The sequence below is a fragment of the Schistocerca serialis genome, chromosome 2, assembly GCF_023864345.2.
Source record: "Schistocerca serialis cubense isolate TAMUIC-IGC-003099 chromosome 2, iqSchSeri2.2, whole genome shotgun sequence".
Classification (NCBI taxonomy): Eukaryota; Metazoa; Arthropoda; class Insecta; order Orthoptera; family Acrididae; genus Schistocerca; species Schistocerca serialis.
This window is the reverse complement of record NC_064639.1, coordinates 710223234-710240490: the sequence shown is the minus strand read 5'-3', so window position 1 is coordinate 710240490 and position 17257 is coordinate 710223234. Positions and strand designations below refer to the sequence as shown.

At 38.2% G+C, this 17257-nt stretch overlaps 1 protein-coding gene across 1 annotated transcript in view; it reads left to right on the top strand.

The window, feature by feature from the left end:
• The window catches only part of LOC126456348 (innexin inx2-like), a 58123-nt gene extending 44449 nt beyond the window's left edge, over positions 1 to 13674 (top strand). The window contains exons 4-5 of the mRNA XM_050092101.1: positions 9975 to 10214; positions 13387 to 13674. Coding sequence (XP_049948058.1) covers positions 9975 to 10214; positions 13387 to 13674 — 528 coding nt within the window. The remainder of the gene's footprint in view (positions 1 to 9974; positions 10215 to 13386) is intronic.
• The last annotated feature ends 3583 nt before the right edge of the window (positions 13675 to 17257 follow it).

Below are 17257 nucleotides of genomic sequence, written 5' to 3'. Positions count from 1 at the left end.
CAGCTTAATGTGAGTCACTAATAGTGACCAGTATGATCAGTTACATATCTTATGTTGAAATAGAATATGGCTGGATCAGATTCAAAAGAAATGGAGGGCTGTATAAATGGACAGGTCTAAGGTTCCACATATATGATGTGTGGCGTGACTTACATTGAGGAAATTGTTGTATATGATCCACAATTGCCTTTCATTTAATATTGAAATGCTTATTTCTAAATACAGTCCTTTTGCTTTCGTTGCAATATGTGATGTCAGTACACTTGAACTTCTGTTGGCAGATACCTGCATTATAAGTATCATGAAATGATCATGTGCTGATACAGAATCGTTCTACATTTTTGCAGAAATAAAATACTTGTGCCAGTATCTAGAATGTCTCATTGTATAATTCATATGCTAATACAGGATCATTTAACACTTTTGCAGAAATAAAATATGTAGAATATCTCATTGCGTAGTTCATGTGCTAATATAAATTTATTTTACATATTTGCAGAAATATAATACTTGTGCCATGTCATTGTGTAGGTGCTGTGTTCTTGTTGATATTTTGAGCACCTCTAAGTCAACAAGAGCAATGTTGCAATGTACTTTCCTGCCATGATATCCTACAGCCCAAAATTAATGAAAAAAATTAACCCCACTTCCTAGTAAATATTTTTAAAGGTAACCTTTGCACTTCAAATGACACATTTTAACAGGTTTCCAAGCTCTTGCTTTCACTATTTTAATTTAGCAATGGTACATACTTGATCTAAGATCCATTCTATAATATGGTTAAAATTACGTGATAGTTCATGTCTGTCACTTGCAGCTACAGTGTTCGCCCATCTCCTACCAGCTACCTTTTGGTTAGAGGAGACACACAAACATGGTGGATTGCTTCACAAATGCTGTTGACCTGTAATGTGAAGCAATGTTGGAAGCAGCCACCACGAAGTGTGACAGAAATGGGAGGTGCTCAGTTGACAGATTATTTTAAGTGTCCAGTGTCTGAACGGAGGCAATCGACATGTTTTGTAGCCCTGAATTGAAACTTACGTCCTAACTAACTACAACCTCACAATGTACAATGTGTCTGAGAAAATGGTGAGCAACAATCTGTGGTGAAACTGAAATCACAATTTCTTTGTTCATGCTGTTTACTACTAACCTCTACGAGCAAACTCAAAACAGAAAAATTACAGTGTTAGTGCTAACAGCAAAAAAGTCAATATGTTGATGAAAATAGTAATAAGTCTTTGATTAGATTTTGAAAAATATTCATTGCAATTGATGAGATTTGAACCTATGACTATCCATATGTCAGGTTTATATGCTAACCATTGCCTTTTAAATCATTTAATTGAATGTAAATGACTGACAAGAGATGAACCTACAACCTTTTACACATCAATTCTATACACTATCCATTACACTGTGGAATGTCATTGTTTTTCTGACTCTGGTGATCCAGTCGCCATGATTAATCGCAGCCTTGAAAAATTCAGCTTCACGCAATGTCATACATAGCATATCTAAGTTAAGCCAATCTCTGAGATTGAGATTGTAATAACTGGATATTTGATGCTGTATCACAACTTGTACAGAAGGATCTAGTAGTGTCTGGTCAGTGCTATGTATGAAACTTGTGTATTTTGTTAGCATAATTTTGTGTGCAGGTCATTCTGCAAAATCTTACTATTTTTTAGCATTGCTACTTTGGTATAGACAACTCCATCATCTGCGAATAGCCTTAAAGAGCATCCAACGCTTTCTACTAGATCATTTATATATATTATAAACAGCAACGGTCCTATCACACTTCCCTGTGGTACTCCGGATATTACCTTTACATTTGTTGGTTTTGTTCCATTAAGGGCGACATGTTGAGTTCTATCTGCAAGAAAGTCTTGAATCCAATCCCAAGTCTGCTCTGATACTCCGTAAGCTTGCATTGCCCCCCCCCCCCCCCCCCCCCCTTCTACAACAAACGGCAATGCAGGACAGTGTCAAATGTTATACTGAAATCAAGGAACATAGCATCAACCTGAGCACCTTTGTCCACTGTGCTGTGGATCTCATGGTGGAGCAGAATGAGCTGAGTTCCACAGGATCTCTATTTGCAGAATAATGTTGATTTTTATAGAAGACTTGTTGATTTTCGGAAAATGTCATAATTGTTGAGCATAAAACGTGTTCCATAATTCTACAACATATTGACAGCAATAATATGGGTCTATAATTGTGTGGATCTGTCTTTCACATAATCCTTATAGAATCTTATAGGTATATCATCTGGTTCTGACACCTTTCCACTACTAAGGGATTGTAGCTGCTTTTCAATTCCGCCATCAGTTATCTCAACATCCACCATTTTGACGTTTGTAGGACAATTGAAAGGAGGGACAGTGTTATGATTTTCCACTGTGAAACAACTTCAGAAGACCGAATTCAGTATTTTGGCCTTCTCTCTGTTATCTTCAGATTCGGTGCCGGTGTGGTCGCTGAGAGAATGAATAGATGATTTTGACCCATTTACCAATTTTACATATGAGCAAAATCTATTAGGTTTTTTACTCAGGTCGGTTGACAACGTCTTACTTTCAAAATCATTGAACGCTTCTCTTATTGCTTTCCTTACTCATTTTTGTTTCATTCATTTTTGTTTGTCACCTACATTTTCACTTCTCTTGAATCTGAGATGAAGTGCTCTTTGTTTACATAGTGCTTTTCTAACAAGGCTATTAACCAAGGTAGATCTTTCCATCCCTTAACACTAGAATGGCAGAGTTTCTGAGATTCCTAAAACAGCGAAAAGGGGCCATTTTGACCCGTATAAAATATTTTCATATTTGACTTAAACAAGCACTTTTTTAGTGTTTGTTGATCCATACTTTATTTCTAGTAATCACAATAATTATTTACAACTATAAATAATAATTACTAATTTCATTGAACAACAATATACCATACTAATTTATTGTTACTACTGCTAACAAGTTTCTTAACTATAAATTTTAATTTATTAACTATTCATACACCCTTCAAGACACATTTAGTATATTTGGTCCATTTTACATTCACATGTGTTTTACAAAAAGCTCTGTATTAATTTTCACTCAAGTCATTTGAAGCTGCTAGACGCACTTAGCACAGGTGATTTGTGTTTCTTGCACACATTTTCCGCATGCAGATTTGTGGCACTTCCCATAGTTTTTGCTGGTCTGTTTGCCTTTGCAGACCCTGATTTGCCACTTCCTTGGCTTTCTAGGTGATTTCAGTCCCATATCCTCTTCCTTTGCCTGATGTTCTTGCTCTTTCGTTCCCTCGAGTTCATTTGTCAATTAAAGTATGAACTTATTCCTTTCCACTTTCTTGTTCATTACTGTGTTATAGATGACCCATGCATTTATTGCTGCCATGTACAGTATGTTGTAGAAGACATTCATTGGCCATCTCCTACATGCAACCTTCGTAGTATATTTACGAGTCATTTGATCAACCGCGTCCACCCTGTAATTTGCTGCATTGTAGAACATTACAGTTACAGGTTTTTTTCTTTCCTTCCTTGCTTATTGCTACTTCATACACAGAAGAATGACATTTTCATTCTTCTTTCCTTGATATACAGTCAAGGTGCAGTCTGTGTTACCATTATTGTGCAGTATTGTGGCGGAGTGTATTTCAGCATTCGGCTTCGTTACTTCATCGAGGATTTCACCGCGGATCTTGTTCATTGTACCAACTGATGAAGTTTTCTTTCCTTTGAGATTTTTAGCAAGTTGAAGAGGTGTAAAGAAATTGCCTGTGGTCACATTTCTTCCGTGATTTACAAATGGCTCCATGAGACGCAGAACGACGTACTCTCCAAGTGCTTGTTTCTCTTTGTGCGTGTCCTCTTTGCCAAGGAATGGGAAAGCATTAAATATATACTTTGTCGTTAATTCAACAGCCAAGCAGAATTTGAGACCATATTTGTCTGGTTTGGAGACCACAGTTGTCTGGTTTGTTGGACACCTGCATCTTGCTTTGCTTGGTAACAGTTGCTTGTCAATGGTTATAGTTTCTCCTGGGTGGTAAGCACAAATAGTGTTTTCAGTGAACTTTCCCCAAATTTCAGATACAAGAGCGAATTTGTTGGCTGCCAGGCATTCAGCCCAGGTTGATTTTTCATGAAAACGGAGAAATCTAAGAACCTCCTGAAATCTGTCCCTTGGCATTATGTCCTTGATAAAAGCAGGCCCCCAAGAGTTCGACCAGAGATCATCCACAGGCATACATTTTATGCACAATACACCCCAAACATACGCAATGGCTCTCAGTTTCTCAAGTGAAACAGTCCAGTCATTGTTTTTTAGTACTTTGTGAGCATTTGATTCTGTGTATCATGAGACATAGCATTGCTTCTGCAAAATTAAGACAGAAGGAACTGGTGACAGAACTTGTTGCAAGCATAAGCAGTGGAACCTCCTCTCTCCTTCAGAACAATCACAGCGGACTGCCTTCCAGAAAATGAATAATTTCCAATCTCCCACATAGTTTCATCCCTTGTAATCATCTTTGTAGACGCTTACAACCATACCTGCTGTTGTGAAAGATGTGATGATTGATATATATCAGCATCTGAATCCTCTTCCATTAATCGCCTCTCATTCACAGTGTCTTCATCTTCATTTGTGTCAGGTACATAACCATCATCTTCATCAGAGAAGTCAATTTCTGATTCGACTTTGGAATTCTCTAAGAGATGTGACACTTCTCCATCAGAAAGTCCACGCTGACATACAAGTTTGAAAATGTGTTCCACAGACAAAGACTGCCTGAATGACACAACGTAAGCTGTGGCAGATTGGAATGTACATGTGCCAAGTCACAACAATGAGGAGGAACTGCTCTGCATTACTACTCACTGTTGCCACTATTGTTGGATAATTTACTTACATTTAGAAGAGATTACAGTGCGGTCAAATTGACCCCTTCCACCGTTCTAGGTATACTGAATGAAATGGTGAGGAAAAGTAAAATATTTTGTAAATACTAAAATATCTTCAGAAAGAGGAGAAAAAATCAGAAAGGTCATAATTTCATTAACAAAGTAAATAAATTGGATATGACAATGAACAAAAAAACATCTGACAGGGGTCATTTTGACCCCTTCCACCATTCTAGTTATAACCTTACTTGGAACATACTAGTCTAGGGTATATTGAACGATGCCTTTCAATTTTTTCTGTTTGTCCTCCACATCTTCATCCTCATCACCAAATATTTGATGCTGACTGCTGAGATATTCTGAAATTTGTATCCTGTCACCCTTGCTGAGTAAATCTATCTTTCTACTTTTCTTAACATTCCTTGTAGAACGAGTCATCATAGATGCTGCCACAGCCTTATGATCACTGATACCTTCCTCTACATTGACTGATTCGATACATCATAGATGCTGTGACAGCCTTATGATCACTGATTCCTTCCTCTACGTTAATTGATTTGATAAGTTTTGCCAGGAGGTCTAAGATGTTACTGTCATGAGTTGATTTTCAAACTATCTGCTCAAGTAATTTTCAGACAAGACACCCAGAACAATGCCCCAATCCCTGTCTCTGGCACCAGTTTTTATGGCATAACACTCCCTATCTATACCTGGTAAGTTGAAGTCATCCCTATTACAACAGTTTGATCAGGTAAATTACTAGTTATATTCTGCAAGTTCTGACCCAGGTGATCTGTAAAAGAAGCGTCTGATCACCATTTTTGACTGTTCTTTGATACTCAATTTCATCCTGATTAATTCACATTCGGAATCTGTGATAACCTCACTAGATTTTACACTGTGCTCATTCGATTCAGTAGTTGAATGAGTACAATGTAGGGAGACAAGTGTGCGCATGTGAGTGACTGTGTGTTTGTGTGGATGTTCCTCCTACAGCTTTAGAAAGGAATTCCATTCTGAAAGCTAGCAAAGTAAAGCTCAGTACCTTTTGTGTATGTATCTGTCGACGACGCAGTGCTTCTGTCTTTAAGTGAGTCGTGTCCTTCACTCCTAAATAATTTGTTATTCTCAACCAGAATGTTCCATACATTAGTAAATCTTACATTTATATTTCTTCAACAAGTGCAGGCATTCTCATAAATAACATTGTATTTGCACCTGAAATAGAGGCAGATTTTCAGTAATTGTCTTCAGGCATATGAAATGAGCAAATGTTTTAGTCTCAAATTATTTCTGAAAGGGTCTTAATTTGTTATGAAAGATGACACAGGCTGCACTAAATCACAAATAAATTTCACTCTTCATTGTAACTTTGTGTTTAGTGTTAGTAAATGCTGAACGTCATCAGTAATAAGAGCCAATGTAAGCCACTGTGGCTCATAAAGTTGAGGGAAAGATTTTCCTTTTTCTTGCAAAAATAGCTTTATTGGATTCAATAATTTGAAAAATCTGCCTGGAACATTACCTTCACTAAGCAATGCCAAGACACATCAGTAGAAGGGTCATCAGTACACATTTCTTCTATGAAAGATTTGACCTGCCAGTGTGTTCTGGAACTTGAAGGAATGTAGCTTACAATTTTAGCACCACCTGCATAACAAGTCAATATTGGAAATATTTATATGCTTAATGTTGTCTGTGAATAGTAACAGTGGACACAATATGAAGTGTCTGCATTTAAAAGCCCCACAGGGTCATGCTTTTTATTTGTTATATGCTGACAATCTTCCCAGTAGGCACTGCATATTTCACTGAAACACCTCCAGGGCTTCTTCAGTGTCACAACATAGAGCAGTATTGTTCAATGTAAAAAGCTCTAAGAGCTGTTCCACCAAATCCAAGTAATTCAATACATATCTTACAAATATGGAAACTTGGAGTTTTATCTTGTATATCTGTAAACTCATCTGAAGCCAGACTCATTGCTGAGCAGTCACTTTATATATTTTTTTATATTTGCACATTACTTACAATATCATCACTAATACCAGAATCATGCCTTCCTGTTGTATGTCTAGAAGTTGGTATTTTATGTAGTTTCTTATTTTTGAGGTCTAAAATACACTCCTGGAAATGGAAAAAAGAACACATTGACACCGGTGTGTCAGACCCACCATACTTGCTCCGGACACTGCGAGAGGGCTGTACAAGCAATGATTACACGCACGGCACAGCGGACACACCAGGAACCGTGGTGTTGGCCGTCGAATGGCGCTAGCTGCGCAGCATTTGTGCACCGCCGCCGTCAGTGTCAGCCAGTTTGCCGTGGCATACGGAGCTCCATCGCAGTCTTTAACACTGGTAGCATGCCGCGACAGCGTGGACGTGAACCGTATGTGCAGTTGACGGACTTTGAGCGAGGGCGTATAGTGGGCATGCGGGAGGCCGGGTGGACGTACCGCCGAATTGCTCAACACGTGGGGCATGAGGTCTCCACAGTACATCGATGTTGTCGCCAGTGGTCGGCGGAAGGTGCACGTGCCCGTCGACCTGGGACCGGACCGCAGCGACGCACGGATGCACGCCAAGACCGTAGGATCCTACGCAGTGCCGTAGGGGACCGCACCGCCACATCCCAGCAAATTAGGGACACTGTTGCTCCTGGGGTATCGGCGAGGACCATTCGCAACCGTCTCCATGAAGCTGGACTACGGTCCCGCACACCGTTAGGCCGTCTTCCGCTCATGCCCCAACATCGTGCAGCCCGCCTCCAGTGGTGTCGCGACAGGCGTGAATGGAGGGACAAATGGAGACGTGTCGTCTTCAGCGATGAGAGTCACTTCTGCCATGGTGCCAATGATGGTCGTATGCGTGTTTGGCGCCGTGCAGGTGAGCGCCACAATCAGGACTGCATACGACCGAGGCACACAGGGCCAACACCCGGCATCATGGTGTGGGGAGCGATCTCCTACACTGGCCGTACACCACTGGTGATCGTCGAGGGGACACTGAATAGTGCACGGTACATCCAAACCGTCATCGAACCCATCGTTCTACCATTCCTAGACCGGCAAGGGAACTTGCTGTTCCAACAGGACAATGCACATCCGCATGTATCTCGTGCCACCCAACGTGCTCTAGAAGGTGTAAGCAACTACCCTGGCCAGCAAGATCTCCAGATCTGTCCCCCATTGAGCATGTTTGGGACTGGATGAAGCGTCGTCTCACGCGGTCTGCACTTCCAGCACGAACGCTGGTCCAACTGAGGCGCCAGGTGGAAATGGCATGGCAAGCCGTTCCACAGGACTACATCCAGCATCTCTACGATCGTCTCCATGGGAGAATAGCAGCCTGCATTGCTGCGAAAGGTGGATATACACTGTACTAGTGCCGACATTGTGCATGCTCTGTTGCCTGTGTCTATGTGCCTGTGGTTCTGTCAGTGTGATCATGTGATGTATCTGACCCCAGGAATGTGTCAATAAAGTTTCCCCTTCCTGGGACAATGAATTCATGGTGTTCTTATTTCAATTTGCAGGAGTGTAGAAACGAGATGTGCAATATCATTCTTTACAAACTCACCCTTTGTGTAAGGTTCTTAAATCTGCACCTATGGTAAACATAGCCATAACCCTACTCTGTCCTTGAAGTTTTTCCTATAGTGATGTCAGATTAATTTTTCTCAACTGAGAACCAACAAGAAAGTCTTTCCTGAAACCACTGTGGTTAGTGTCAAGGTGATGTTTCAGATTATTGGCCATGTACCATGACAATATCATTTGACACAAAACACACATTGGTTTACCATTCCTCTCTACAAAAAATGTTAAACACTGTTCTCTTCTTCATATTTACACTTCTTAGATAACATAGCTACTGTTAGGACACCAGCAATAATCATAAGTTAACTTAAACAGTGATACTGCACGGAGAAAAGTAATCACATTATTAGCTGTGAATGTAACTAGCCGCTGCCTGAACTTCGATCTCTGCTGTTGCAAAGCCGGTGCGGTGCAGTGACAAGAAGGTTGCTCAGTTGTGAATCTATGCAAGGAGTATCATTTGTGTCATATATATGGGCATTACTTTTTACTTCATACAATTTCAAATGTTTATTATTTTTATACTTTATTTATGCTTTTATATTACAATAATGGAAATTCATGGATGAAGCAATATGTAAAGTAAGGGAAGGCAAGCACTCACATACAGCACATTGATCAGTAGAGCACAGTAACACCTAATAGAATACAGCATTCATACTATTTTTAAAGCATTAGCCAGAAAAAGAGCATGCCCAAAAGCTAGTGTAAATGCTGTTATGTGTTACTGTGCTCCACACGTGATAGGTTGCCTTTCCATTATTGTATAAGTACATACTTTACTTCATGAGCCCCAATACATTGAAGCAAGAGCTGCATGCAGCTTGTGAGCCTTCTTGTGACTACTCTAGCCATACAGCATTATTTAGCATTCAGTGTAATTTGATTCATGCATAGTCTTGATAAAATGTTATGTATCCTGTTTGCTCCACAACCACATCTTATTAGAGACCTACCTGAACACAAAAGGAAATCATATTTTTATATGGTTATATAAAACTTGCAACATGGGTCAGTGTAATGGAAAACTGGCTGATATTTTACCATAAGGAATTTTACCTGAGGCTATTAAAAGAACTGCCAAGAGTAACGTGTTGATATTCCAGTCACAGTGTGACAGTGTTGTGATTGTAAGACCCAGCACAATGAACTTCTGAAATTAAATGTAAAGTGTGACCTAAAATTCTATGGCAGAGAAAAAATGTCATATCTTATTAAGTATTATATCTTGATCCTTACAGAGTTCATATCTAAAATTATATCCCCCTGCAGGGATGTATTTCTACTTTTTCTCATTTCTAACATAACTATAAAAAATGTTCTCCTTTCAAATTTTATGCAAATGGTTGTCGTTTTGGAGGAAGTGTGTATGCAGCTCAACAAAAATCTATATTCATTAGTTATGTGTTCCTCATGTAACTAAAAATAGTTTGACGTTATTTTCTTAATTTCAGGTACTGCAGATCATCTTGCTGGATAGGTTTCTTGGAGGAGAATTTGCATTTCTTGGGCCAAATTTTATCAAATATGCATCATCAACAGATTTTGGTCTAAAAAATCAAACAATGCCATCTCCTCTGGATCACATGTTTCCCAAAGTAGCCAAATGCAGGATGTACTATTTTGGTACATCTGGGGGAATGTCCAAGATGGATTCCCTGTGTATTCTACCTCTGAACAATATCAACGATAAGGTACTAACTGTCTTGAGTTGCCAAGCAATGACAACTAAAACATCTATTCATTTGATTTAATGTGGAAGTGCAATTCTTTTCTAGCCACTTTAGTAGCAGGACCATAAGTAAGCATATTAAGTCATTATAGAATCTAAAATTCATAGTTTCAGTTAGAGTAGGACGACACAGAGGTTAAAATATTAGACTCAACTTCAGCAGAAGTGGAATTAAAAGTCCTGTCCTGATATAGTAATTTTGTGGTGGCACTGGATAAGTAAAGGTGAAAACTAGGGAGATTCTTTAATGAAGCCATGCTCATTACGCTATACCAAACCTGTGTGAACCAAGCCTATGCTCCATCTGTAATCATCTCAATATTGATGAGGTGCTAAACCCTAATCCTTTCTTCCTTTTCTCCTTAACAACACTGCCATTATTGAGGTATGCCTGTTTGTGAATAGGCAACTGATTCAGAAGTCTATGAAGATATTAATACTTAATTTGCCAAATGCTGGTGATTTGAAGTGGTGAATGACAGTATTACAAAGAAAGGAAATAATGGTTAACAGAAAATGTTCAGGGTGCCCAGGCCAACAGTAAAAGTCCAGCAAGATTAATTTGCAATGTTAGTGGTACAAGTAGCACAGGATGTAAGAAAATGTTATGTATTGTGATAATACCCTCTGTGTAACACTAGAAGAAAGAAGTAGACAGTGTTCTTTGTTTCATCTTGCCTCATTTTTAAACTAAGCCTAAGTTTGGTGGAAAATATAAAACTTAAATCTTTTATGAAATAGTTTCCTAGAAAAAGCCCTAAGTTGTGGTTCATCAGGACTGGTGTACCAGCTAGGAGAATCAAGTGAACATTATAGAAAATGTGAATTCTGACTGATTTGATATGTCTTACCTGACTTCACTCCTATGCCAACCTCTTCATCTCAGAATAACACATCAGTATCCATAATTATTTGTTGTATGTTTTCCAGTCTCTGTCTTACCCTACAGTTTTTGCACTCTACAGGTTCCTTTTGTGCCACTGAAGTTATTTCTTAGCATAGCATTGTCTCATCATTTAGCCATTGTTTCTACGTATTCTTTCCTTGCTTATTCTGCAAATAACCTTCTCGTCCTTTGTGTCTTACAAGGGGAGGCCGCCGATTGTGAAATTCAGATTCAATTCATACTGCGCATAATAAAAGCTCATGGCCAGAGGTGTAATGTGGCAAAGCACCAAAATGCACTTCTCAGCCGTTGTCGAGAAAATCAACAGTTAAAAGAAACCGTTGCGGTGAAATACTCTCTACGATTACTAGTTTCCTACAGCGTTATATATATATCGACACTGATTTTCGACCATGTTATAAGTTGCGCTAGGGACCGCATCTACCTTCTTTCGAAGTTAGCACGCAACTACGCTGTTATGCGGCGGCTCGTTTCGGCCCATTCAACATCTGTCCTTCAAGTGTAACGAGCGAATAACGGAGTTTATATTTCATACCTGCGACAGCAAATTTGTGTTCGTGGGGTCTCTATTCTAATTCGAACGTTTGACTTACGCTATACGTATTCGTTTCGGAATATCGTTTCTACGTCTTCCGTTAACTATACGTGGATAACATTATGAACATAATTAATAACATTTGTGAAATACAACTTTGTTTGCGGAAAACATAATGACGTTCGAAGTCGCCAGTTTTTCCACGACAAACGACTTTCAACAACTTATTATATGCATAATTGTTGCAACTTTAGTATTTGTTTTTTGTTATATATATATATATATATATATATTACAAAAAACAAATGGTTGCATGGCGCGAGATTCGAACCGGCGACCTTCGGATTACGAACCCGAGCGCTTACCGCTGCTCCACGACGCTGTAGAAAATTATTAAACGTAGAGAGTATTTCACCGCAACGGTTTCTTTTAACTGTCGATTTTCTCGTCAACGGCTGAGAAGTGCATCTTGGTGCTTTGCCACATTACACCTCTGGTCATGAGGTTTTATTATGCGCAGTATGAATCGAATCTGAATTTCACAATTGGCGGCCTCCCCTTGTTAGGTCCACTTAATTTTCGTCACCACTCTGTAGCATCACATCTCAAATGATGCTTTTTCCTATAGTCCATGATTCTGGCATACATTCTTAGAAATTTCCCCCTCAGATTTAGTTATATATTTCATGATAATGTATTTCTTTTCAGCCACATATAATATATGAACCTGAACTTACCACGCAAGATTAAAACATGCTCATGGGTGCTATGAATATACGTGTAATAGAAATTGTCATGTTCTAGAGTACAGGTGGGCATCTAGTGGCCCAAAGGCTGGATTCAGACCACGATTGGTTTCCATATAGCCTGCCTGAGAAATTTGTGAAAGAGAGAGAGCAAGCAAGGCCCTCACATTGTGCTTCGTTCAGAACATATTTTAGGATATTTCATATTTACAGTAGTAAATAATTCTTCTTTGCTGTGGACACATTAGAACACTACAGTGTTGAAATTTAAGCTAATTTATAATGAATTAGTTGCAGCCAGTTGCCCTTTAAGTGTTTATTTTTCTATGATGACATTTCAAGGTACCTGACATCCCATGGTATATTATTGACATCTCATGAACATTGTTCCTTTACTAATGGCATAGTGAAATTTTTAAGACACCTATTGACAAACATCCTAAGGGGAAAAAAAAGGAAAACGCATTCACAGCACGTAAGTAAATGTAAACATCTGAAGACGGGGTGAACATAAAATGAATGTACTCTCAAAAATGGTGTTTTGAGGCATAATGTGATGGCCTGGCATGTTGGGAAAGAAGTGCCATTCATATTGGTGCATTACCCCATAAACATAAACGACATGTACACTATATTTTGACTTTAGAATTTATGCATTGGGAGTGCTACTGATCTGTCACGTGATGAAGCAGATCACAAGTTTAAGAAAGTATGTAAATCAGGCCTTAGGGTCACCACAGGTTGCCCTGCCTGTTGTAAAGTGTTAACAACATTTATATTGTTGAACTTCTGCAATTATTGGACATAGCAACAGTACATCTGAATGAATTGCATATATATTTCACAAATTTAGATCAGTGTAACCTACAGTTCTGTTCTTCCTCCATAATACTTTCATATCACATGTGATTAAAATTGTATTTGATTACCCAAAATGCTGTTCCAGGTATTCCTATTCTTATGGTTCTGGTTTGTGGCTTTGGCTGTGGTGTCTGCAGTGGCACTAGTTTACCGTGCAATCATCTTGCTGAGTGTTAATACCCGAGTCTATTTACTGTGGGCAAAAGCTCGCCTGCTTCCAAGGAATGTTGCTGAACACCTGGGACATTCTCTGCCTGTTGGAAACTGGTTTTTGCTCACTCAGCTTAGCAAGAATGTCAACCCTTTTGTTTTTGTAGAACTGCTGATAGAACTGGATAGATATTTGACTAAGAAGACATCCATCTCAGCGTAATTCGCATGCTAGTTCATGTTCTGACAAAGTATCATTTGATTTTCATATTGAGTAGCTTCTACCTTGTGCCTAATGTATATGATGTAACTTTAATTTCTGTTATTATAGTTTTTAGATTTCTTATGTATTTCAGTAGCCTAAATGTCAGACGTATGTAACAGTTGAACTTTGAAAGAGAAGAGCAGTAAGCAAAATTCCAGTGCATTATAAGTCTTAGATCTAAATGTATGGTTATCTCTGAGACAGCATCTGTTCAAATGTACTAAACCTTTTCATTCCTTCTGTGAAAACAACAACATTTCCCCATAATGAACTAATTATAAAAAGATATTTTGATGTAATAAAATGAAATTTAGAATATGTAAATACAATTTTCAGGGTCTCAGTTAAGATTATTTTGGTTTGGATGTTTTCATACACTGAAACAAGAAGGGCTGCTAAACATAAAGACCCTTTTAGAAAACAGCATAACAACTTGTGCAGCATTTTGAGGACATAGTGGTGTTGTGTCCATTCGTTCAGACAGGGTATCCCTATAACTGCTTTCAGGGGTTGGTAACAAGGCAAGTTACATATTAACATATAGAATAAGCAGCTGAATGTTACTTAAGTATACTATAAAATCATTATGACTAGTTGAAGGTAATATCTTCTTAGTAGTAAGTTATCATGTTCCTCTTCAGTTTTTTCTTGAACAATTGTTGTTTTGACCCCTCTGTTGGGATATTTTTCAGGATCTTCATTTGTTCCTGCAGTGTCTTCTTTTTACTCTACCAAGCTTCTGTTTTTATCCAGCTTTTCTAAATGTGCTGATTTTATTGGATGCTATCTTAAGATCTCCCTTGGAAATTCTCGTTGTATTACCATTCCCTGTCATTTGATGATCAATCTTTTAAGGTAGATGGTTTACAACAGATAATATTACACACATAAAATAAACCTGTACAGGATTGTTTGTGACATGTCTATAACTAAGGGCACTAACTTAGAAATTACACATGATAAGGATCTTCTATAACAGAGAACACAGTGTATGTAAGCTTAGTTTATTGGTTCCAAACAATGAAAGTTCCTAACTATGCCATCCACATCCTCACTTTTTGCAGTCCCTACTGTCAAACTCTCACTCTGCAGAAGTCACTATTTACCTGATCTTAAATTATTTCAGTGACACCAGTTTGTGCTTGTACTATTGTTTCCTATAGCTTATTAAATCAAGTCAGTTCTAATTGGTCACTTCAGTTCTGTTCACATTAGAAAGACTTAACACACACTCCTTGTGCTAAACTCCAAGCTATTTTATTATATATGAATAACCATTTGACTTCTTTATACAAATCTCCATCTCAACATTGTTGTTAACTTTTACTGTGATTGGAGCCCATTTTTTGGGGTCTCATCAACATTTGTAGCTCCCCTTCATTTACATACTCACATCGTCACACATTAAATACTGAAAGAATGCTGGTGTGTGTAGTGTGCTAAAATTCCAGAATGTCAGACTCACTAGCTAGCTCATGCAAACCAAAGAGTATGAGTGTAGAAGATTCCCACCATAAATTGTTTTAAAAATTCAGGAAGTGAATTATGAGAATAAAGAGAAGACTCCTTCTATGCATATATAGGTGATAGTATTGTACCTTGGAGCACTTTTCAGGCTTTTGCCTCTTAGTGAGTCCATTTTGAAGTGATAGCATTCACTTTGTTGTTATTGTGCCTCTCCATCCCCAAGTAACTGCTGGAACTTACATCCTTCTGAATCTGCTTACTGTATTCATCTCTTGGTCTCCCTCTACAATTTTTACCCTCCACACTTCCCACCAGTGCTAAACTGGTGATCCCTTGATGCCTCAGATTGTGTCCTATCAACCAATCCCATCTTCTAGTCAAGTTGTGCAACAAATTTATCCTCTCCCCAATTCTAAAAGCATTCACTTTTTGTGTGCTGAAATATTTTTCTCAAATTGCAAAAATTACTCTAGAAAAAAAATAAGGATTTCCCTAATGTGAGAACTTTTTCCAAGGTTCATGTATTTAGGAACAAAGATTTTGTTCAAATTTAAAGGTGCTGCCATTGAGAAAATTTTGACAAAACTGCGTTTAATAGTCTATGTATTAAATTATTACTCTGCTACTTGCCAACAGTCAGTGAGAGAGATCAAATTGTAAAGAAGTGTTATCAAAAAGCAATTAGGAGTTAAAAACATTTTGGAGTAGAAGCTGTTGAGACAACTAACACAAATTTGTATTTTCAAAATAGGGAAAATTGTTAAGGCATTAAAGAAGCTCAGTTAATTTGCAGAATATGCTCCACAGTATAAAACTTGACATTTTAAGGTACAAGATGGTGCATTACTGATAAACTGTGGCTTAACCACCCATGCATTATGTAACGAGTATTCTTGAGGGAAACAACCTTGTTTCAAAAAGTGCATAACATCTAGCGCACGTTAGTCTATCGAATATTCATATGACTTTGAAACGGTTTTAGAACACATTCTAAGTTGACTTATGAATGGATAGTAAGTTGATTTGTGAATGTGCACATAGTGTACATGATATCTCTGTCAGGGCAATCCTCATCATTTGTAGAAACAAACTTTCCTACATACAAAAGGGACTATACGAGCTGAGCGGAGTAAGGCCGAATGGATGAATGCCAACCGCTGTCTTGATTGTGTGGTTGACTGGGTTTGCGAATGATGAGCGTTGTTATTATTATTAGCGAAATTCATAGATTCAGACTACCAGAGTGGAAATAAACGAGTAACAGGTAAGGAAGATTACGTATTACCTTTCGGTGTATCCAAGAAAATGAAAGTTTGACACAAAATTTTCGCTATACTAGTAAGGGTCAGTTGTACAGTCCCCGCTAGCAGCCGCTTCAAGTTCTATTCTGGAAGTAGCGCAGAAAACGGCGTTGTACGAACACGTAATAATGTGTGACGGGGGAATAATCACAGGATAACTAAACCGGTGATTCTGGCAGAGTTAGTGAAGTTAATCGCCGAATAAGCTTTGACATTGGCGAGAATAGTCACAGAATTAGCGGTAACAAGACTGTTTGCTAGAACGAGGAAGGAGAAGAAATGGGGACATCACACAAATTATGGAACACTATGACGATTAAAAGTTTGTATAAAAATTTCGTACTACTACTCTTAGATCTCATGCTTGAGAAGCTGGAGCGTATGAATGAAGTGTGAAACTGTTTCCTAACGTAAAGCTTTTTGCTTTTAGTAGACCTAACAGGCACTTGATATTGGTACTTCGTGCATTATATAGTTTCGTTATAAAAATTATCATTTGTGCCAAAACAGTGTCGTTTATTTGGTGTGTCTAACAATTGTTGCAATATTAGAATGGCCTATTTTGTTTTATCTAGTAGACAGTGACAAAATAGCCGTAATCAGATCGAGAAACCACACATTTGTATAACAGCTTTTTCAGTATTAAACATTTCAATTTGACGTACTTTGATGAGGTAATAGATTCTTTCGCAGAAAGGAAAGCATGCCATGTAAAGTATTAGCAAGATTAGCAAAAAAAAAAAAAAAATTATAGGAGCTAAGGATTGAAGAAA